This window comes from Passer montanus, unplaced genomic scaffold, assembly GCF_014805655.1.
Source record: "Passer montanus isolate IOZ18808 unplaced genomic scaffold, ASM1480565v1 scaffold37, whole genome shotgun sequence".
Classification (NCBI taxonomy): Eukaryota; Metazoa; Chordata; class Aves; order Passeriformes; family Passeridae; genus Passer; species Passer montanus.
Window position 1 is genome coordinate 8545041 of NW_024368485.1, and position 24174 is coordinate 8569214.

The window sequence follows — 24174 nt, forward strand, 5'->3', positions numbered from 1 at the left end:
GAGCCAAGAAATACTGACATACAATCGGAACTGGGGAGAGAAGGGGACAAAGTTTTTTTGTTTGTGCTTTGAAGATGCTGAAAAAGCCTTTACAGCCTCATAACTTTGGCGACAGAAATGTAATGGAAGTGGGAAATGTGTACATCTCATTTTTGGATGAAATGAGGCAGGTGAAGAGCAGTTTGGGCTTCTCATGGCCCAGCCATTTCTGGAGATGTTGTATCAGATGTCTGGGATAACATGGAAGCTGTGGCTGGCAGCCTGTGATGCAAGCCTGTGATGCAGGTTCCTGTCACTTCTGGAAATAGCATTGAACAAAACACATGCCCTTGAAGTTTATACTGTTTGGAATAGCGGGTGCTGTGCCATGGGTCAGAAAGAAGGATCTCTTTTAAATCAACAAATGGCTGCAGAAATGATACTTTAACACTTTGTCCTACTGAATTCTGTATTTTTACCACAGCATACACTTGTTATAAATCCCTGGTGGTACCCTCTGGGCACCTTCTCAAGTCTCAGGCTCTACAAAATCGCCCTCCAGAGCAGCTGGAAAAGCTGAACACAATTCTCCTTTCCCTGGCTTTGCCCACACTCCATGCCTCTTCTGCCTGTGGGCCCTGGAGTGTCTCAAAGGAGAACAGACTGATAGGAGCTGCTGTTCCTTAGTGGCCTTGGACGGGGCTACCAAGGGCCTGTTATCCTGGGAAGGTGGCCAAGGCACCTGCTGGGAGGTGACTCTGGGGACACATGGAAGGCTCACATTCCATGATCACCTTCTGTTTAACTTGATTTGGCCATGTTTAGGGGCTGCCCTGACCCTGGGGGTGGATGACCTCTGAGGGGCAGGGGTGTCCACTCTCATTCCTGGGTCCCCGTGAGCAGTTGCTGATGCCATGAACCTGTGATGCTCTGCCCACAGACCGTCAGTGTGGGACTCCCTGTGCTCCTCAGGGGTGTGGCCTTCATGTCCAGAGGAGCAGGAAAATCCCAGTGGTGGCAAGGAAAGGGAAGGGGAGAGTGCCCCTAACAACTCAGCATTTCTCTCCCTCAATGGGGATAATCACCACACTCTGGTTTTGGTAAGTTTTGGGGCAGGGACCCATAAGGGCTCTGTTGACAATTTCAGGAGCCAGACCATCCTGACAGGCACACTGCTGCCTCCACTAACCGTGGGCAGCCATGGAAGGAAGGAGCCTCCTCAGCAGCCCAAACGTGGCACATGCCTTACCTAGTCGGGCTTCACTGCCTCCATGACATTAATTTGCTCCTGACCTAACGCTCCCAGCGCTGCAGTTCAACGTGTTTATTAATTCTAGGAACGAGCTTTCAGATGAATTTTATTGTTGCACTGAGGCACAACGAGGTGAAGATATGTGGGTTCTATTCCATTTTCCATATCTATGCCATAAAACGTTGCATTTGTGCCGCCTGTATTGTGAGCTTGTATTAGTGCTTAGCTTAAGGCCTATTGAAATGTCCTGGAAATAAAATAACCTCATTAAGCTTTGGGGTAGATTCTTAAATTCTTGTCCATTTTTCAAGTCAGAGGAGGTTGAAGCAGCAAGGCTTGACAAAGAACTAGGATCCCTTTGTCATGAAGTTTCACTAACCTGGCTCAGACACAAAAATACTGGGAGAAATTTCCTAGTGGATGATCACTGCTGACATTAATCAACTTCTAACAGGATTCATGGGTTGGTCTATTGTTTTCCATCTCAGGGATTTTAACACATTCCTCAGAAGAAGATGGCACAGGTTATTATGGAAACAGGTGCCTGGACTCATTGGACTCATTTTGGGGTGTAGAATAGAAAGTGCCACATTTCAGTAGCAGAGAAATTTCTTCTACTTGCTACTGACCAGCAGGGGAAAGCTCTGCTTTCAGAGAACCATTCTTAAATATGAATAAATATTGATTTTTCATTATGAATAAATATCTGAAATCAGATAAGTTAGTCAATATAAGCTACTTTGAAATCAGCCTTATAAGTTAAACTTTGCTTGCCCTGGGTTCATAAGGAAGATTCCAGTGCTTCAGTACAAGAGAGATTAATGCCCCTGAGAAAATCTGTGCAGGAGTTTTCTTCCTCATCTTTGCCTGACAGGAAGAAGGATTTTTATAGTTCATTAAAGGGACTGACCTGTTCCAGGCTCCTAGGGCAAGTCCTCAGAAAAGACAGATTTTAAATCCTTACCTCAATGAACTCAGCACTAGTTTAGCTCACCCAGCCCAAGGCACTTCACTGCTTTTCCGTAGTGAAGAAAAAGAGGCATTCAGAGCCCTGCCTCACAAGATGGTGGTTTGCTTCCTTAAATACAGAATTAATCTAAAATTACTTTCCCATTAATTTGCCGGTTTCAGCTACAGCTACAGTTATTTCCATATGCCAGGACAAAGCTTTAAATCAGGATCTGTATTTTGGGGGTTCCTGAAATTCAGATGGGAGCTGAATTTGCTTCCCAGACTGCTGGCAGCTGTCTGCTGGGCACTGATGGTGGTTTGTGTTCATCCAGGGCCTGTCTGAAGTTTCAGACAGTGATTACCCTTAATGTCTAATGAAACCTGAGGAATTAATTAGTCTTTTGTGTGACTCTGCTATCCTGTATTACTTAACCTGGATTCAAGGCAGCCTCGTGGGGAGGAACGGGGAACGCAGGGAAAAGGGACGGAAACAGATAATCTGTCATCAGATAATCTGTGCCACCCGGGTTTGCACAAACGCGGGGCAGAGCACGAAGCCTCGCCAAAACCCGCACTTGTGGCTCGTCCCGAGGCTGCCCAGGCTGACCCCAGCAGAGCAGGGCTCGGCGCTGCATCCTGCAGCAGGCTGCGCTCGCTGCAGCACTGCCGGCACTGCCGGGCAGCGGCTGCAGCGCGGGCAGCAGCAGAACGGCCCTGCAGCGCCCGGCCCTGCTCGCTGCTGCACAGCAGAGCTCCTCCTCAGCATCCCCGGCAGCCTCGGAGGGAGCCGAGCAGGGCTCACTGAAAGGGAGCCCGAGCAGGGAGGGAGCCCGAGCACACACCGCACACACCGCAGTGCCCTCTGCTTTGCAGGAGCCGCGGTGCTGCGAGGAGGAGACACCCTGGGAAAGGAGGATTACGGGGGGAGAGGGGAAAGGCATGCCGGTGCTGCTGGAGCCCAGGAACCCGGTGAGGACCGGCAGGGGCTGAGAACACATCAGGGCTCGCAGCATCCCTCTGAGGAGGGGAGCGCTCCTTTCTCTCTGGCAGCCACCCGGGCCAAAGTGTAATAAACCCACAAAATGGATTATTTTTCTTTAAAAATAGACCGTGTTCCCCCACGGACTCCTTAAATAAATCTGTTGGCCCTGTTCTCTCCAGCTCAAGGTCAGCGGGAAGCGCAGCCCTGTGGGTGCAGCGCCGGTGTTTCAGCAGGCGAGCGGCGAGCCCGCGGCTGTGGCCGCAGATGCGCTCCCTGCCTTCGCCCCTTGCACGCTGCATCGGGGCTGGGCCCGGGGAGCTGGTGGGCAGCTGGGCTGTCAGTCACAGGGCTTGAGCCTACAGCAGCTGAAGTACAGTCACAAAGCTTTCCTGAGCCATTAACTCATGTAAGTGACATCAATATTCCCCCTTTTCATCAGCCGTGGGTGGGTTTTTTTATTTGCCTGAACAAGGGGGTTTCAGTCTACCAGATGGGTCCAGGATGTATGTCCTCAAGATCTGCTCCTTAGATGAATTTTCAAAGCTTACAAGAGTAACTTCATTTAAGTCTGTGGCCTCCAATCTACCCTTGGGTGAAGTGTGAAGACAGCAGCTGCACTCCAAGATCTCTTACACCGCATGAATTTTCTGCTGTATGTGCCACTGGGGCTTCAGGAAGGAAGGCATCATCTCCCTCTCTTTATTCACTTATTGAAAAATATTGTCAGCATGGTGAAAGCAGTTCAGTCTGAAATATCTGAAATGGGCAATGTTGCTTACAGAAAACAAATTCTGTTTTAGTCACAGAATTGCTCCCACATTATTCTTAGGTCAAGAATGAAGAACCATGGGTTTTTCAGGAATTTAAATTACATAAAATACACAAGCAAACAATGATTGCTTTAGATTTAAATTGGATTACATTCAAATGAAGTTCATGCCCCATCCTGCTGTCTTTACTTACAGTAAAGGAGTAGTATTTATAAATATATAGTAAAGCATGTCAATATTCTTGATTGGAACTTATTTTACTTACAAATGACTTCATTAGCAAGTATTGTTCTTGTCTTCAAAATGTTTCCATTTCTAAAAATCCATATACATTTGCAGGAGGGGTAGAAGTGATGGGGAAGCTTTCCAAAACTAAACCCAGCTGAAAAAATCAAGGGATTTTAGCTGATACTGAAAGACCAGAGCTCTTCTACCCAAACCTGAAAAGATGGCTCTCTGCTGGTGGGTCTCAGAGGAGAGACACATTTACTGCACAGCTGCAGCAAAGCCCTTGGGTGCAGCATGCACTTGAGACACCTCCCCTTGCACACGGCTGCTTGGCAATTTAGGAATGCGAAAACACCTTGTGGGGCAGAGCATTTTCTAGTGCCTGATCTCACAAGCTTCACAGCGTTCCAGCCCTAACCCAATGGGGACATGTCCACAAGACACCTTTTGGGAAGATGCCCCTCCTGCCCAGACATTCCCTCCGTGTTCGGGCTGTGCAGGGCCAGCGCGGTGCCAGCACGGGCTGTGCCCTGTGGTTCTGTCACACTCGTGTCCTTGGCACAGCTGAAGACACCTCGGGCTGCTGAGCACACCTTTTGGGAAGATGCCCCTCCTGCCCAGACATTCCCTCCGTGTTCGGGCTGTGCAGGGCCAGCGCGGTGCCAGCACGGGCTGTGCCCTGTGGTTCTGTCACACTCGTGTCCTTGGCACAGCTCGGGAGCCGTGGTGCCTCTCGCTCCCAGCCTGGCGAGTCGTGCCCGCGATGCTCTGGGGGCAGCGCTGCTCAAGGGCCTCTCCTGCAGAGGGCTGGAAAAGCAGCTGCACCCAGAAACTCTGCATTTATGCTCAGGTGAAGGAATGCACATGCGCCTAAATAAATGAGAGTCTTATGAAGGAGGGGAGGTTGGAAGGCAAATCCTGCTTACCTGATGCAAACCAAGCACTGTTTAAATGTTTAGAAGAATCAGATTGGCTGTCACTATTCATCCTCTGCAAGGAATAATTTATTCCTTCATTTTGGCATGGCTTTTTATAAAGCCTCTGGTCTTAAAGACCCAAAGTCACCTCATGTGGGTCCCAGCAAAGGCAGAAAAAGGTTTAGGGATTTAAATGAAAATAGAATTGGAGCTTTCATTGCCAGGCAGTGAGGCAAAATCCCTCTGCCCTCAGCTGTGTGCACACACTCTGCTTGAAATCTGGAGCTGTAGGATATTGACAGCAGAACTGTGGGAATATCCAGGCCCAGTTCTGGGAAAATCCTCTATTTGCTGAATTCTGTGACTTGTTTGTGACCAGACTGTGGTTGCTGTCAAATGTCAGCTATTAAATTTTTTTTGCTGAGTTTATTCTTGCTGTTTCTGTTGTTAGTACATGAATTGCTCTTGTCCCAGCTCACTGCTGGGGTTCATCATCCAGCAGCTGAGTGAGGGTGCTGGTTTTGTTTCCATATGTGCTAGAGCCAAAGAAACCTCTTGGCCATGTTATGTGAACCTTCACATTTGATCCTCCATCTCTGCATCTCCAGCTATGCTTTTATGTCTTGGAGGGATATAAGGCAGCCTGGTTTCTGCTTTGTTTCAGGGTATTTGGTGTGCTGTTTTCTTTATGTCTACAGCACTGAATGCACCTTCTTGCCACCAGCAGTAGTTGTACCTTCATAGCTCAGGGATCTGGACACTGAATATTAAGGATTTCAGCAGGAACCCCCATGTACCTCTATGTGCAAGCAGTTGCTTCCCAGGAGCCAGACTGCTGCAGCCAAGAAACAGTTAATTGTTGTTTATTTTAGTTACATGATCAAATTTAATCACTTGTTCTACTGTACAGCAGAGCTCTGTAAATCTCATGTGACCCCACAGGACTTACCCAGCTCCCAGGTTTCCTTAGTGAGAAGAAGAACTGCAGCAGGGAAAAGGGGAGCTCTTTCAAAATGTTTTCAATTCCAACCTTTCAGGCCCAGCATCTGTGCATTGATGAGGGTTAATGATGCAAGTGTAGGACCCGGGGAAGGGATAACATTCCCATAAGGAACCGGAAAACTTTCTACTCCCAAACACAAACTGAAAGGAAAAGATTAACAGCCAAACCAGAGCATCTTGCATGCCCTTGCAGGCCTTAATTCCTTCACAAACATGTGCAAACTCAATAAAAAGAACTAGCTAAATAAAAATCCCCACGCAGAGAGAAAGATTTTGATCCTCTGTTAAAACAGTTTGAGCGGAAAGGATTTTGCAGCCTCTCTGTTAATCTGCTGATCACGTGGCTGAAAGCGATGCCCTTGAGGCACTATCAAGGCTGTTGTTGAATTGATTGGTCAATAAAAAAAGAAAGAAGGAAGAAAAAAAAGAATAGAAGTTGTGCTCTTGCATTAGTACAGCTAAATCCTCGCCTGCAAGTCTGGGTAATCTTCCCTGGAGGAGTGCACTGGGGTTTTTCTCATCATGCTGTGAAGGCTGAAATGGACTTCTGAAAAAAGAGAGGTTTCTAATCAGCCTTCTTTGAATTTGTGTTACTGATTCCTGGAAAATGAGTAGCAGCCAGGAATTAGTTGTAGGTGTGAATCAGAAAGCAGCAGTGGCCTTTGAAAACAGGTGAATAAGTTTTGCATAGCTGTGGGCTGCTATTATGCATTCCCGTGGCCAATACAGTTTGTTACTTAGCCTAGAAATGTCAGATGCTTTCAATATCTGACTTGTACAACTCTAAGTGCATTGTAAGCACCCACTGTATCCACCTTACCCGGTTGTTCCCAATTTATTGGCTTTGATACAAGTATCCACCAGTGGAGAATGATGGATATGACCCAAGGACCTTCCCATTGAACCTTCCAGTTGTGCCCAGTGAAGGAAGCAGCCGGATCTTCTCCCTTCCCTGAACGGCATTTGCAGCATTTGCAGCACTGCAGGGCTTTGGGAATGGGTCTGGACTGGTCAAGGGTCCAGCTTCCCTTCAGGGAGATGAGCTGTTTAATAGCAGCAGGAATTTTAGTTATCGTGACTCTGTAAAAGAGCCTTGAAATAATAAAATTTAAACTTGTAAAGGTTTAGTGGTTGAAAATTGGGTTTCCAGCCCTTTTTGGTACATAAACTTCCTTTAAAAAAAGATATTCTGCTGTGTCCTGAAATTGTGCCTGCTGCATTTTATGTACTCACACGTCTATCTGTGTGTCACCTGTGTAAAAACAGAGAAGGAGGGGACTTAAAAACTAAATAGGGTCCTTTCTTTTTATAACATGGCTATAGCTATTTCTTTTTTTCTAAACAGAAGTAAGCTTTTCAAAGTTCATGAACTCTCCTTCAGCTTTAAATCCTGCATCCACAGTTTAAGTTCCTAGCAGAGACCATGACACAGTAGAGGAGAGAGGAGCTGGGGGTAGGAAGTGGCAGAAAGTGAGCCCTGAGCCAAGACCATGGCAAAGCACAAGACATCCTTTGGGGATACTCAGGGCGCCCTCAGAAAGGTCAGCATTTTCCTTTTTGTTTTTGCTTGTTCATTTTTAAAGCTCTTTTGCCCCAGAGAAAACCCACTGGCCGTAGTGGGGAGGCGCAGGAGACATTTTGGGCAGCAGTTCCTCGAGGGGATGGGCTTTGAGTCAGGCCTGAACCTCTTGTGCCTTTGCTATTTCACTGGTGGTGCTGCATCCTGACGTGGCAGTGCCCTCCCCGCAGAAGGCTGCATGCACAAGGAAAACTGCCCAAGCTGGGAAGTTCCCTTCCTTCTTGCTGCCTGCTTCAGATGCTGTATGATATAACGAGAAGAAGGCTGGGTAGACGGAATATGAATAATCAGTGATAACCAAGAATCTCAAAAACAATGAGATAATTTCTTAAATATCTCTTTTTGCTGTCCCTCAGAGCTGAAAAAATCAACCTTCCTTTAAAAATCCAATTCTACAAATAACATCATCAGCCCAGTTTCATAATGCTTATATTTTGTCAGCTGCTGATTTGACTCTGACGACTTAGTTAAAGAAGATTTCTGCTAAAAATATATCAGCCCACTGCTTGAAATGCTTTTGCCACCAGGCAGAGATGGAAGGATGAGTATTATAAACATAATGAATAGCTTTGTTTACCACAAATACATGTCAAGAGGGGAAATGTTGTCTATTTACATTCCCGATGCCCTCACGATCGCAGTGTATTTTACTCGCCTATTAAAATGTTTACATTTAGCAAGAGCTGCATTAATTGAATTTTTTTCATTTCTGTTGAAGAATCTTACTGGTGTTATACAGCTCAGGGGCAAGGGTAGGTGTGAATCCTGGGCTGCAGTGAAATCTTGCAAATTGCAAACCATGCAGAAAGAAGTGAAATGCCAGCTGAGTGTGCTGACAGCCCGTAACAAACAAACCATCAGGGGAACACCTTTTCCTTGTCTATCACTTTGAAATCAAAGCTTTGGCAACATCAGTGGTGATGAGGTTAACTGTGTCACTGCCAATCTTTTCCACATTTTTCCCTTCTGTCGCAATCCACACTAAGCCTGTAAATGTGCTGCTTAAACTCCCAGCTTGTTTCATCCAGTCCTAGGAGTATCAGGACTAGTGAGGATGGGATAGCGCCAATTTTTAACATACAAATGAAGAACTTCACATCTGTTTTAACTGTGAAGTTATTCGTTATTACATTCAATTTAACTTTTAAAAAATAATTTTTAAATTAAATAAAGTTATCACAAAATTTTCTCCTGACTTGCAGACTTACAAAGACCGCGGCAGAAATTAGCTCTGCTTTGTGACAGGCCAACGCAAATGTGCTCCCTTTTCTTACTGTAATACTCGTGGGTTTCCTTTCTATCATCCATTTAGCCTAAAAATACCTTTTTTGCAGTTTGTGGGATTCCTTTTCATCATCCATTTAGCCTAAAAAAAATTCTTTCTCCAGTTTGCGAGTTTCCTTTCTATCATCCATTTAGCCTAAAAAAATCCTTCTTCAATTTGTGGGTTTCCTTTTCATCATGCATGTAGCCTAAAAATGTCTTTCCTCAGTTGTCAGGCTGCCGTCTTGGATCATTATGAGAAATTTGAGGATGAGCTCTACTGGTTTGCATTTGCTGCCATTGATTTGATCTGTGTGTAATACAAGAGCATGGAACTCTTCTGACGTTTTGTGCTGACTTTGCCGAGGCAGAGAAGACGTAGGAAAGGTTGAGGCAATGTGGAGCAAGGTCTTTTGAACAACTACTATTTAATGCTCTCTTGCAGCAGCTCAGCTCCCTTTCTCTGTTGCCACTGGGCTGCTCCTCTTGGTTTGTGAAGGCACAGAAGGAGGCTCTTCACCCACCATTGTGTTTGGAACACTGAGGGTGATGACGAACCTAAACCAGGAGATCTGGAAGAGGTTTGGATGTGTATATGAAGGGGAGGCTGGACCAGGAGTTCTGGCACTCTTGAGAAGACTGTGCAGAGGAAACACAGTTTCTTTCTACAAACCTAGGAACAGCAAATGCAGCAGGTCTTGTGGAGCCAGGTGGGAATGCCCCAGGAAAATTAGCCATGCAGCTTTCTTATTCCTTGCTGTGCCTTGAATCCCTCAATAAATGTTTTGCAATACTTCCATTTTAGATTTCTATTATATCTCAGAGAAACAGAAGGGAGCAAGTTAGAGCCCCAGGAAAATCTGGCAGAAAAGTATTTAAGATGCCAAGCACCTCTGTTAGGTGTTTCCACACTCACACCTGCCCCTCCACACACTACTGGCCTCTCCCAGAACCAGTCACTGGCTCGTAGCTCCACCTGCAATTCTGACCCCACTGGCAGTGGTGGCACTTCCTTCAACTTGAAACAGGGCGTGACTTTCACCACTAGCTTCTAAAATTGGCCATTAATCAGATTGAGTGGCTTAGGAGCAGTGTAAAGAAACCCAGGTTGGAATCAAATTGAAGAGAGCTGACTGCTCATCGTTGCTGCAGTGATGGCCGGTGAATATTCTGAAGACCTGAATGGATTTAGGGCTTGAATTCTACTGAAAATCATGACACAGCCAGAAATCTCATCCTCCAGCTAGGCAGCTGCCTTCAGTTTTTTTCTCCAAGATTCTGGCCTCAGAATGCAAACAGCTTTTCACAAGTCAAGACGTTTTCTTTAATCCTCTCTATTAATACCTGGATTTCTTGTTCTGAGCCATCAAGATCCAGCTATGCCAATGGCAAGTGAGGTTGTAGGATATTTTGGAACAGGTATCTCCTGGAAGGATAGGGAAGCACTAAGCCCTTTCAGCAAAGCCCATGTCCTCAGTTTAAATACTCTGTGAAATGCCAGACACCCTTTCCCAGAGAAGAATAATTCAAATGGAGCTGGCATAACCAAGAGCTGGTGGGATGACAAACAGTCTGCCTACCAGGAAAGGACTAACAGATCTCATCTTTCACATCATAAGAAATTCTGGGAAACATTACAAGTCCTGTTTCTGTACCTCAGAGAAAGAGAAGGAGAGAGCAGGGAAGAAGAGAAAATATTTCAGCCACAGAACAACACCAGCACAGGAACAAGCTGCTGTTTCCTAGCTGGGAATCAATTTGTGCTAGAAGTAAACATTTTCCAGGTATTGGAGAAGTGAGGGTGTGGACTCAGAACCAGTGGGAACACAATAAGCTTAGTGATTCATAGGACATAGCTTGTTAAATTATAAATGATGCTACATGAGACAGGGAGCTGCAGTAACAGGGAATTTGATTCACAGCAGCCGGTTCTGTCCAGGTCTCTGCTCTGTGCTGCCAGTAGATGTGGTGCCCACTCCCCCTAAGAAGGGTTCTTTCTTCACCCTCCACCTCTCTGCCTGGTTGCTCTCCCAGATGAACAGAACAGACATTTTTGCCTTGGATGTTTTTCTGTTTCTGTGGGAAAGCAAAATTTAAAAAAAAAGAAAAAAAAAGAAAAATGTGTGGGTATATAGGTGCAAAAATGACTGCAAGGAGATAACACATTGAGAGGTTTGTTTTCTTTCAGCAGTAAAGAGAAATGGATAGAAAGTCAAGTTTTTATTACTCTGAGGTGACATTGTTACAAAATGGCTGCTCTCCTGTATGGGGCTCGTATTTTTTGTGGCGTGGGAGCCTGGTGAAGCACAGGCATGTGGTGGAGCAGCCTCGTGGAGCAGCCTGTTGTCTGCAGGTGACAGGACAGCACTGCCCTGCCTCGGATTGGGGTGGGCTGGCAGAGGGGACAATGTGGCAGCACGCTCACCAGCATTTATCCCAAAGGCCCAGGTGTCCTGGAGCCCAGGCAAGGTGCTGGTCCATGCCCTGGAACAACTGCAATTTAAGCAGGACAAAACAAGGGCAAGATAGGAAGGAAAAGAAGGATTTTATCTGTGCTGTGGAGATGGGGACAGATTCAGCTGTCAGACGTGGAGAAGCAGTGCCATCAGAGGGTATCCAGGGCACCTGCAGGTGCTGACAGGTAGAGCCAGCAGCAGGAAACCCAGCACCTGCAGCACCTCACACAGCTCCAGAGATCTGTCTTCAGGCAGGGCAAGCGAGCCTTGGCAGTAAAATGAGTTTCCTAAGGCGATGCAGGAAGACAGGAACAAACTAGGAATTACCCACATCTCCCAAATTCAGATTTGCAATTTCGCAGTGCCTGTCTTGTCCAAAGTCACTGCCTGACAAGCCCTCAGTGGTAGGCATTGCTCTTTACTGACTAGCAAGCAAGAATTTGGAGTGAAATTGGTTATTATCACTATACTCTGTCAGCCTGGGCTGTGGAAGTGGGCCCAAAGACTTGAAGCAGTGCTGTGGGACTGCAGCAGGAAAGAGACAAGGGGTCTGTGTCTTGGGTTAAGGCTGACAGACCCTACAGAAACACAGCTCCAGCTTTTTTGCTTAATCCCTACCACAAATGTTAAAAAGGTGTTTCTTTGGAATGAGAACTTTGCTGAAAATCTTGTGGATATATTAGATTCATGCAATAGGATGTGCTGGAGAATTGAACAGCAGATTCCTCAAGACTTTATTTGAAATCTATTTATAAATTAAACCTAAATTAAAGTTCTGACTAATTTTTCATTGTTACATTTTATGCCATAGTATAAAATGTTTAAATAGGATTTTTCTTTACAAAATGATCTAATTTCCTCTCCAAGTGCTTTCAGATCAGTTAAAATACAGTAAGAGCAAAAGCAGGGCATATTTAGTTATAGTCAGTATTAATTGTGGTAAGCTCTGTGTCGAAGAAGATGGAGATGACAGAAGTCAGAGAAGCTGGTGCTTGTGAGGCTGTTGCTGAGAGCCCACAGCCTGTAAAAGCTAAGTTCCCAACTCCCTTCAAATTCTCACCAGCTGTTGCCTGTCACACCGACTGTGGGCAGCACACATGTGACTTTCCTGGCTTTCTGTGGGGATCTGCCTTCCAGGACTCCATCCTCATCACAACCTCGGGGGGAGCCTGCTGGTGTCAGTGACACACACACATAATGGTTTCTAAGCATCCCTTTGCAGCAGGTTCACGCTTTTCATGTCATTTCATTCCCTGCTGGTGTTATCAGGCAGTTCCTGGGCTTTGGGGTTAATGCCAGAGCATTTCCTATAACCCAGCTGCCAGAAGCCCCTGTAGGGAAGGCTTGTGAAGGTGGTGGAAGACATGGCCAATGTGTTGGACAGGTGAGCTGTAGAGAGCTCCCACTGGACAGTGGTAGCTCCTGAGGAGTCCAGCAGGATCAAGGATGTGTCCTGTGACAGGAGGATCCTACATAGCCCCAGAGCTGCCTTGGGCCTGACCCCACAGAGGCTGAACAGCCCTTGGATGGCACATGGGAAACCAAATGAGGGGCAACACTGGGGAGCAAGGATGACCCCTTCATCTGTAGCTGCACTTCATCTCCCCCTTTGACAGTGCTCCTTCTCCCAACAGCCTGACAATAGCAGCAACCTAAATGCCACCTTTAAATGGCCCAACATCCATCCTTGATCCTTGAAACACTTGATTCAAAGTCTCTCCTCAGATTTTCTGTGGCTCTACAAACACCACATCACCGTGGTAATGCTTTCAATTCTACAAGAAAGAGGCACAAGGAGTGAGACTGACCAGCTCTGACTTTTTTAGTAAGATACGCCAATGCAGTCATCTTCTGGCTACAAATATCTATGGGAAGAGTAGATGTGTCCTTTGTCAACAGGGAGAGTGCTTTAAAAAAGAACATTTTATTGCTGTGTTGCCTTCACCCCAGTAAATTGCAGCATTTTCATTTCCCTGTATTTATTGCATTGAAGTGTTTATATCACTGTGAAGCAAATATTTGCTTTCAAAGGTCAGTCGCTGTATCTCTCTTCCTCTGGGGACAGCCGTGGGTCTCTCTGAGCCTTCAGTGTTACTCCATACGGATTATATAATGTTCTTGCTAAGGGATTCTTTACTGCATCTTGGCACTACTGAAATACCAGATGCAGAATTCAAAGTATAATAGGCAGTGCCTTTCCATTAGCCAGTCTCTGTATTTCTCTCTAACATTGTCTGTGGTGCTTCTGTATGAGCACTGGCAAAAGGGACGAGACTGTCTGCAGGGAATTTGGTGTAAATGACCCGAGTGCCTGGAGTTACTTGCATTGTGTAGGAGACACAGCACATGCCTGGAACATGCTGTACACAATATTTTGTAGCAGTGTTTGGGCTTTTTTCTCCTTTTCAAAGAGCACCATGGATGTTTGTGTGTGAACCCAGAGGATTTCCTTTTCCTAAATGGAAAAACCAAGGTGCACATGAAATTTTGAGGCTGAATTTGTATAGGCAATTACCATAAGTATAAACACAAACTAAGTTAATGTAGGGTCTGTAACTTCTGTAGCAATTTTTTTTAATCAAATTTTTAGGTTGAAAGAGCTTAACATATTGCATCCCTGCTTTGGTTTTCTGATTTGTCATCTCTGCAGGGACCGTAAATAAAATGTAGTTCAAGTTAAAAGTACAGAGTACACTTTGGAGAATTTACTCCAGTTATATTAGAGATTCCTAAGGATTCCTAAGGCAATTGTAGGATTTTGATACTTGGTTCAAATTAACTTCAATGAGAACAGAATGCAAAATATCAACTAGTAACAAAAATATAAATTCTGCAAGGAATTTATTACCCTAAGTCCTCGATACTATCTTAGGCCTGTTTCTGTTCTACTTAAACAAGTGCAGGTTTCAGTGGGCCTGAGCCAGACCTTATGCTTGTGAAAGTCTATCCAGTATCAGTAAGAACAAATTCATCATGGTTTAACTTTCCTTGACCATTCCTGAAATCATTAATTTTCAATGTTTTAAAGAAAAGCTTTTTATATGTGTTCCTAAGAAACACCACTTTGTACTTCAGAGAAATAATTCCCTTTAAAACATAATTCTTCTCTCTACAGGATTTTTATGGATAACAGGGTTTGTTGTTGGAAATTTCTGTCTGAAATGACACTGGAATGGCATTTCAGCCTAAACAGGACTTTTCAAGGAAAATCCTATCTCTAATCTGTCCTATTCCACATTATAAATTGCAAAATCTGAAAAAAAAATTAAACTCATTCCTTGCCATCTACAAAATATATGTAGTTTATCACAGCGTGTGCAAATCAGTAACCTTTATTGATTCTTGGGCATGGTTTTCTATTAAATAAAGTTGAATCAGCACGCTGCGGGGCACTTCTGTTTATGACTAAAACTTGATGTAAAATGACTTGTCTGGAAGAATGTTTTTTGCTATTTCTCAATCCATGCTAAGTGCTTTACAAATACCAAACAATCTCAATAAACCTGTCAAGTTCGATCACTTGCTGCACAACATCTCTCCAGTTACAAACGCTGACACTTTTTTTAGCTTGATGCAAAATAAGACACGTCTGTCACTAAGATGCCAACTGATGGTTCTAACAAACCAAGAAGGGTAACTGAAAAAACCCCACAAGAGCATGGAGTGACAGGACAAGGGACAATGGCTTCAAACTGACAGGTAGTAGGTTTAGATTAAATGTTAGGAAGAAATTCTTGACTCTGAGGATGGTGAGTCACCAGAACAAGTTGTCCAGAGAAGCTGTGGATGCCCTGTCCCTGGAAGCATTCAAGGTCTGGTTGGATCATACTCTGAGGAGCCTGGTCTAGTGAAAGGTGTCCCTGTCCATGGGGTTGGAATGAGATTATCTTTAAAGAACCTTCCAACCCAAACCATTCTGTGCTTCTGTAAAAGTCTCTCCACATTTGTTACATTTGTTTCTTTTTTTTTTTTTGCACCACCCATTACCACCACTGGCTCATGATCAAAAAAAAATTGTAAGGAAAACGTCAAAAGTCAGGCTGGAATCTACCTGGGAATAGAATTTTCTTTGAATTTTTTTTTTTTTTAATCTGCAGAGACTGACCAACAGTCAATAAATAAATTGCTGTTGTCAGTAGAAGCCCTCATGTCACCTCCACTCACAGGTCTGTAATTATTCAGCTCACACTGGATATGCTTAGAAAATGAACCAAATTCCCTGTTAGCATCCCACCCTCTCACTGATGCATCACCTCCCACTTTACAGCCAGTGAGATGATACCAACAGACACAGAGCAGAACCACTTTCCTGCCCATCAACATCTATATGTATCTACCAATTAGATCAGTCCCAAAGCCCTAAACAAATTGTCCTGATTTTGGCTCAAGCTCAGTGCTACTACTCTGCCAGCCCAAGTGTAGTGAGGGGTACAGGCAGAGGAGAATATTTTAACCAGATACTCAAAAACTAGTTCCGCAGACTTAATCTTGGTGTTCTGGTACAGAGGCTGTGCCAGAAATATTTCAGCTGTGGGTTATGACTCAATCTGGGGAAAAAAACCACAATTTGTGAAGCAGTGACCAGTGCTAGAGCCAGCCTGTGCCAAGTGGGACAGGACTTTGGAGCACCGTTCTTTACCAAAATAACTTCTTTTTATCCCACCTGAGCATGCTCCATTTGCTGGCCAGGAGCAGTGTTTTCCTGGAGCTGAGGCTACGAAGGGCACCACCAGCACAGCAGCAGGGTGGGAAGGTTGGGGTGGCCTTGAGAGTAGCCCCACACCTTCACATGTCCTTCTGGAAGAGATCAGTTCCTGGTTTATCTTTTCCTCTTAAATATCCAAGTGCACCATGTTTTTGAAAAGCCCATTTCCTGCTGTTTGTGATCATCCTTGAAGTGTCCCATACCAGCCTGAGCATTAGTCATGAAATCAAGCTCTGCCTTTGCATCAGCTGGGGTGCACACGAGTTGCCTAAGCTCGGTCCTTCACACTGCTGTGACCATGCAGCTGGCAGGACCAGGTGGCCTCCTTCTCCAGCAGACATTTAGGCTCCTACACATGGTGTGACCTATCACAAAATGCCAGCCTCCCTCTGACAAGGATGTGGCGATGTGCGCAGTGATGAAAGTGGAATATTGTGCCAGTAGCTGCAGGGCTGACTCCTCGAGATGGATTTCTTCCTGCTGTAGCTTCAAAGAGGAAAAGCAACCACGAGTGAGGGCACAGCTAATGTGGAGGCATGAAGGTCACATATTCCCTCTCAGATAAGAAAAAACAGCAGATCTGTTGCTGAAGCTGCAGAGGAAATGCAAGGAACTGTCTGCTTTCCTTACACCTTTCTAAGCAAACAGGGTGTGATCCAAGAAATATCACTGCCACCCAGCTCTACCTGCTCAGCTCGTACTCCTGGTGTCCTGATGGAGAGCACCATCAAAGAGAGCAATGGTTTAATCTCCAATATATAGCAACTTCTATTTTAACAGAGTTGCTATTGCTGAAATTTTAGAGCCAAGCTCTGCCCTGACTTATCTTGTTTCATAAAGGCTGCACATATCGCAAAGACAGGACAGAAAACAGCCCCGGGATCCTGCCTTCTTTAGAGCAGCTTCGCTGAAAGGAGCTGCTTTTGTCCTCTTTCTGTAATTGAGCATGATGGCATCTGCTTTATAGCTGTTTACTTGCAGTCCCCCACAACTTCCCCACCTCCTCTGCACCTGCAATTAGGTTTTCCTGCAATGAACAAATCTAACATTCAGTGAGCAGTAATTTGCAATGTGCCATGCTTGAATCAAGCAAAGAAATAAGCCTGTGTTGTTGTTATAAAGACCTGACAGATGGTAGGAGGGCCCGCCTTTCTTAATCAAGTCATGCTCAGTAATCAGAGCTAGCTTGAATTTGTAACAAAAAAGAAACCCTACCAAATCGAGGATTAATGGGCTGCATCCTGACCTCTGGTTAGGACCAGCTCAGGGGTGTCCTTCTGTACCAAGCCAGATAACGAAGATCAGAATCTGACCCACTTTGTGGAGAAGTTGAAAATACCAGTTAGGTCCTACCATCACTTCCCCCAAAATGAAGGGTTCTCTCCCATGTAGACTTCTCCCAGTCTATCTGTAAATATTATTTCATAGTCTGGGCTATAGCATGGTGTATATTAGCCAATGAAAATATGCAAACTTTCGTAGTCCGTAATTTAATTACAAATGTGTTAGCTAAGCACCCAGCCCTCCAAACAATGCAGCTGAAACATGGGACATGAGGGGCATAGGCTTGACCTTGACCTCCTTCACATTAAGCCTTTCAATTCTAGAGAAGAATGAATGGGTTTCAAGATTGTTTCTGGCAGCAAATAGTGTCTCCTGAGTGTCCAGCTTCTGTATGAATTGCATTTGAAAGGTTAAGAAAAAAGGAAGGATTTGCTCTCTACTACATAGGAATTACTATCCTGAATGGCACTTTGGGTGAGGACAGGGATGTAACAAAAGCGTTTTTGTGGAAGTGATGTTTAAGCACAGCTCCTAACCACACTGTTTCTCTTCCTATTCGCTGTCTTCCAGGCTCACAGACCAGCTGAGTGCAAATCCTGATCCGCAGCGTCCCCACACACCCCCACAGCTAAAATGGCGGAAGACGCGGATATGCGCAATGAGTTGGAAGAAATGCAGCGGCGTGCCGACCAGCTCGCTGATGAAGTGAGACCAGTAGCTAAACTGGGAACTTGGGGCTGAGCTTGGTGTGAAACACACAGCCAGAAATAGGAGCTGATCCTGCAAAGGATTTCTAGAGCTCTTTTCCATCAGCTTTACACTGAAAACAGAATTGGAAATGAAATGAGCTGGGGTAAAATTTAATGTTGTGTTCAGTCCAGATTAGGGAATTTATCGATCATGAGTTTCATTTAGGTATTAGATTGTGAATCAGTTTGACTGGCCTCAGAGCAAAAGGCAGCAATTTAATATTTTCTGAGGATTCCTTCGATTTGTCAAACCTTTAAATGTTACCAATTAGGTTTCTGAAGAGTCATAGTTGAAAACCACAGGCTTTATTTTTAAAGTGGAACACCTGCGGTTCCGAGCAGCACCACCGCAGCGTGTGAGCAAGGGGAGCACAAGCCTTGGAGACTGCAGCTGCCTCGAGGTGTGCTGCATTAGCCATCCATAGAGCTGGAGATGCAGAGATCACCAGTGCCCTGCAGATGGCCTGATTTGGAGGAGAAGAAAGAGTGCAGGAAAAACATCCTGTCAGCATGAGCTTGCACATTAGCATTGGAAAGCATAACTTTCCAAATCTCAATGTTTTTTTCCTGTTTTTTTTACAGTCCCTTGAGAGCACCCGTCGAATGCTGCAGCTTGTTGAAGAGGTAAGGACTTGCACTTCATTTGCACTTCCCTTGTGAACAGAACTGATGGAGAGCCTGACACTGGAAGTGGCTTTTTTTAAATTCACATTGCTAGAGCCTGGCCATGGCTTTATGTGCCACTGTCCCTGCTCATCCCTACCCCTCACTAGGACTGTGCAAGACACCGCTCCCTGGTTGCCAAGGCACTGATTTGGTCATACCTGAAGATGAAATGGGAGAGGATTCTGGAGATAAATTAAGGAAACAGTCTCTGAAGGTGACCTCAAGTCAGGGACAAGTGGCTGAGCTTGCTGCAGGGCTCTGGGAGCCTTGTGCCAGGACCACTCTCACGTCCTTGGCATAACACTGCATGAGGGGAAGGTGAGAAGGGCCCTTGATCCATTTTCCCAGTCTGCTTTAAATACTTCCCTCTCCATAAACACTTGCAGCTATTTATAGAACATTGGTCAGCACAGCATTTAAATGCTATTTGTTTATGTATCTCTGAAATATTTATCAGGATTTCAAGGTTCACAAGATGTCCTAGATTGACCACTTTGGAGCTGGGAGTTCTCTGATTTTCCATGGTGCTAAGGAAGGGGACCCTGGCTTGGTCCTCACAGCTAATACCTTCCTGGAGGCAAAAAACCAATTCGTACTTCACACTCTCCACAATAAAGAGGTTTAAAAGTTGGAAAATCTCAACTCAGTTTAGTTTAGAGTGTTCAGCCATCAGGTGGTGGAAAACTTTGCTGCTGCCTGACAGGACATATTATTTTCAGACACCATGCAAGCCCTGGTGCTGGAGTTGGTGACATTTTTAATCAGGGCCATCAGCACTGACAGTCCCAGTACTCATGACAACCAGAGGAGTCTCCAGCAGAGACAACAGGAAGAAAATTACATCAGGTCTCATTCAGGAACAAGAACAACCCCAGCCGTAGGCTTTATCGCCTTGAAATCAATCACCACTGTGAAGATCAATGGAGTCCAGTGGAGACAAAATTAAATTTCCATGTACAGACAGACAGATGGGTCACTGAGCATAGTCAGCATCACTTCTCCTCCACAAACACTTTAGATCGGGGCCCCTTGCAGCCAAAACGCGCTCTTGTCTCACGAGCAATCTGTCCCTTTTTGCTGCTCAGTTCCCTGGACACGCCATTCCTAACCACCCTTGACGTCAGCTCTGTGCTGGATGCAGCTCCTGCTGAAATCTATTCAACAACAAGGAAGAAGCCTCATATGAGTACCCCCACAACACAAGGCAGGAGAGCCTGCTGCCCCCAAATGCCTGGGATCTCAGTAGACAAGGCAGATGATGAGTGGGAAGGAGGCGCAGGAAAGGGAAGTGATTTGCTCGGGGCCAAGCCATCAGTAAATATCAGCCCTGCCTCTCCCGAGCCGCATTTGTGCGGCCTGTGCGCTGCCTCAGTCTTCCTAACATATTGAACCAGCATATTGTGAATGCCACTGGAGTTTCAGTACTAAATCACAGCAAATGGCAAAGTGGGAGGAGAACTGGGACTGCTGAATTTACCAATGAATTTATAGCACTCTTTGGAAGAGCTCAGCATCTCTGGACCTGGCATTTATTCAGATGCCACAATATCTTCCTGTCCAAATAGAGAAGCTGCTAAAACTAGCACTGAGTAGTCAAGGGAGTTCTTCTAAAATGAGCTGAATATTATTTTCACTAATGTGACTACAGGAGACCTTTAAAATTCTTCTGTGGCCTAAACAGCTGGTTGATTATTCCAATCCCTTTTCCTAGGTACTTTAAAAAAATGCAGCATTTAGGGAGTGAGAGATTTTATACTGAAAAGACAAATTGTGAGAGTATTTGAAATTGAACTTGCACTGCTCTGATTTAATAAACCCCCAAAATCCAATTAGACTTCCTCACTTAGCAGAACCTGTCTAGTAGATAGAGATAGGAAATACTCAGGGAAAGAACGCTTTTTACTCTGTTCTCTTGATACAGCAGATCTGTTCTTTCTTTCTTAGGAAAAGGATGCGTCCATGTTTAAGCATTATTACTGTGTCCATTTGTATGGATTGATACTGGGGAAACACAACATAAACAGAGTGTCTGGACTCCATCCTGGAGACAGGAGAGTGCTGTCCATCCAAGGAAGCCCGTAGCCATGTAAGACCTAACAGCAGGTCATAGTCTGGGCACATGTCCCCAAAGGACATGCCCTGCTTGCCCCAGAAGACTATCCAGAGTTTGGAGACCAAGCCCTGATGCTGTTGCCAGGGAACATGGGCAAGGAAAACCAAGGAGGTTATTGCTTCTTGGTTTTATAAGCCAGCTTTGCAAGAAGCTGATGTTTCCAGTCCTGGCAAAACAAGAGAGGCAAGAAATGTTACAAAAGCAGCCACGGCTTTGCCCCAGGGCAGCTCCATTTGGAATGGCAGATTCCAAAACCCAGTGTGCTCCGTGGTGCTCATTGTGCCAGGCAGTGCAGTTAATCTGCACTGACCAGTGCTCTTTTGAGCCACTCAGTGCTATAAATACCTGTATTTTATGATGATGCTGTGCAATGTTTGGGCCAAAACATAAAATAAAAATGAAGTGAGGCAGAACAAGTGAGATTAAATACAGTTTGTATCTGACCTTCTTTTCATGTTCAAGCTTTTTTGCTCCGAGGTAACATTATGCAATGCAGAATATCACACGGGGGGAGAAAAGCTGGGAGTTTGCTCCCATCTCCCAGTGCCACCACCATGGCCTTTAAGGAAAATCAGTTGTGGTAATATAGGGAAAAAAGGATGTTTTGTAGCTACGAAGCTGCAAGGAAAACATGACAAGATCAGTGGTGGTAAAAGCTCAGAGGAAAGCACTTAGGAATGTACAGACAAAAGGGCTGTTTTGTACATTTAAGTTCAGACAGGACTATCTTCTCTCATGTGAGGTGAGAGTGAAGTATCAAAGGTGAAATGGTGAGCTATAAATGTTTGATAACTGGTGCTGCCCTGTCCAGGATACTGAACACACAGAATGCCAATTTACCAGCTGTGAGTATACCCTGACATTTATTATCACAGCCAAATGCTCCTTAGTATGAAAAAATAGAAGAAAAAGTGCTCTATTAATTTAGAGTTTGGCCCAAAACTGATTTGAAATTTACCTTTGATATCATTAGACCTATTGGAAGTACTGAACTATTGGAACCATTTTCCTCAGAAAAGTGTTTTAACCAGTGTAATTCCACATATCTGGCATGAGGGAATATGACCCACAATTCTGGCCTCCCTTCTCCAGTGCAGGACCCGTGTGTGTGCTAGCCAGGGGGATAGCAGATTCACGTGGGCTGGGGGTGTGCTTTACCAGGCAGAGCAGTGTGTGCCTTTAGTCAGGGACACACTGGAGCGTTAACAGCGTGACAGGGAACCTGCAGCAGGAGCTGAGCAAATTCATTGCTACGGATGACTAAAAAATGTTTCTTTGACCACAGTTTTGTCTTTAGGGTGTTGACAGTTCTCTTTAGTGTCTTTGGGAACAGCTAGCAATGTCAGCCTGTCCTGGTATATAATTGTCTCTATTAATTTATTCAAAACAAACCCTCTAATTCTGGATTAAAGCAAAATTCTTCATCGAAGTGGAAGTTTATGTGTTCTTCACATAACTGACAGCATATATGTGTTTTTCAGGATACCTCCTGAAAGGTAGGGAAAGTGATTTCTGGAATTTTGATTCTCTATCTGATACATCATCCCCTTATAGTGTTAGGAAAATCTTCACTCAGGCTAAACCAAAATTTGAGTAGCTGCCTTTGGTAGGATAGGACCCAACACATTGTGTTCCTGGAGGGACTGATGAGCCCCTTGAGAAGTCATTCCAATTGTCTTCCCACTTTTATTTCCATCTTGGGAAATTAAGTTCTGTAACAGCAATAACAAGAAATGATACAGCAATGCAATTCCCCTCCAAAGTGCTGGGCAAATTTTAGTGAACATTTTGTTGCTGACTTGCTTTGAGTGAAGCACTCACAAAAAACCCCAATCAAACAAACAAACAAAAAACCCAAAGCAAAAGCAACCAAAAAGTTTTTAAAAACTATTACAGAAGACTAAGGATAGTGTCTATTAAAGCCTCCAAAAGGATTCCTAGTAATGCTGTTAAACAGGCTTCACTGAAGCACTGACAAACTAAAGTATCTGTGGGTTGTATTAAGCCCTGAGGTTTAAAATCATATATTCTGGGTCTTTGATGAATAGCTTTGCCAGTGGCCAAATGGAGAACCTGGGCATGTGCTTCATATGAATGATGCAGAACCCAAACCAGAACTGCTTGTTCATTTGCTTTTATTCAAGCATTTGAACCTAGCTGAGAGATTGAAGGACATAAACTTTCCTGAAATGTATGGGGTCTGTTTCACCCAATGTGATACATTTTTAAGTTGGAAGTGTTGGCCTCCTGCCCTGAAGGGTCATCTCATATGCGAAATTATTTCATATATTATATATTTTACCATCTGCAGAATACTTGAATTATGAATAAACAGAGGAACTCGAGGGCCACCATTTTAATGCCCCAACATAAGCAATTCTTGCTGTGCCATTTTCTTATAAGGGACAAGAAAGTGAGAGGTTGGCTGTGCCATGGCAAAATCCAGCAGTCCAAATTCTCCTCTCAAGTGCAATGAGAAGACAAGGAGAGTCAGAAGTTGTTCTCAAAAGAGATGGTGTTACACATTAAAGAGCTGGATGAAAATGGCATGTGCTCTGTGAACTCTGCAGGGTCCTGTGAAAGATGCATTTTCATCTCTCTGGTCTGACCTACCCTAAGCATTTCACTTTTTTGAGAACCCTTGTTTTGCTAAAGTAATGCAGGATTGCCTGTACAAGGACTGGAGGGTCTGAAGAGATTCCTCCATGGCACAGGAGGGGAGAAATACTCTAATCCTGGCCAAGGTGAGAATTTAGCACACAATAACATGATGGACCCTGCAAGTTCTACGAATTCATGGCTTCCCACACAAGATATCACTGATATTTATGAGCACTGGATGTGTGTGGGAATCCTTCCTGAGCCCTCAGGACCAGACAGAGCCAAGCACAGTCACTGGGCCCATGGTGATGTGAGTGTGTACCCAAGGATTCGGGGGCAGAGGCTGTGAAAGCTGTCCTTCTGGGCTGGCACTTCACTGCAGAGCTTTCATCACCTCCTGCTGCACACTGCCCAGCACTCAGCTCGGGTGGCACCTGCTCCACTGAGGCCAAGGGGAGTTTCTGCGATACTGCCAGTGCAGGAAATGCCAACCTGCCTGTGTCTGCCCCCCAAACACTCTTGTTGGGCACATTTCTTCCCCTATATTTCTTTAACTGAGGTTTTGCACTTTCCAGAGATGCCTCAGTCTGTTGTCACTGCGGGTCAGTCACCGAGTGTTTCTCTCCTGCTCAGACATCTGGATGATGAACATATTTTTGGAATAGTTCTGTCTTACA

General features: G+C 44.9%; 1 protein-coding gene across 2 annotated transcripts in view; it reads left to right on the forward strand.

Annotated features, from left to right (window-relative positions):
• Positions 1 to 24174, forward strand: part of SNAP25 (synaptosome associated protein 25) — a 62505-nt gene that overhangs the window by 15272 nt on the left and 23059 nt on the right. For both annotated transcript variants that reach the window (XM_039717046.1, XM_039717045.1), the window contains exons 2-3: positions 17939 to 18073; positions 18700 to 18741. In XM_039717046.1, coding sequence (XP_039572980.1) covers positions 18002 to 18073; positions 18700 to 18741 — 114 coding nt within the window. In that variant the 5' untranslated portion in view covers positions 17939 to 18001. The remainder of the gene's footprint in view (positions 1 to 17938; positions 18074 to 18699; positions 18742 to 24174) is intronic.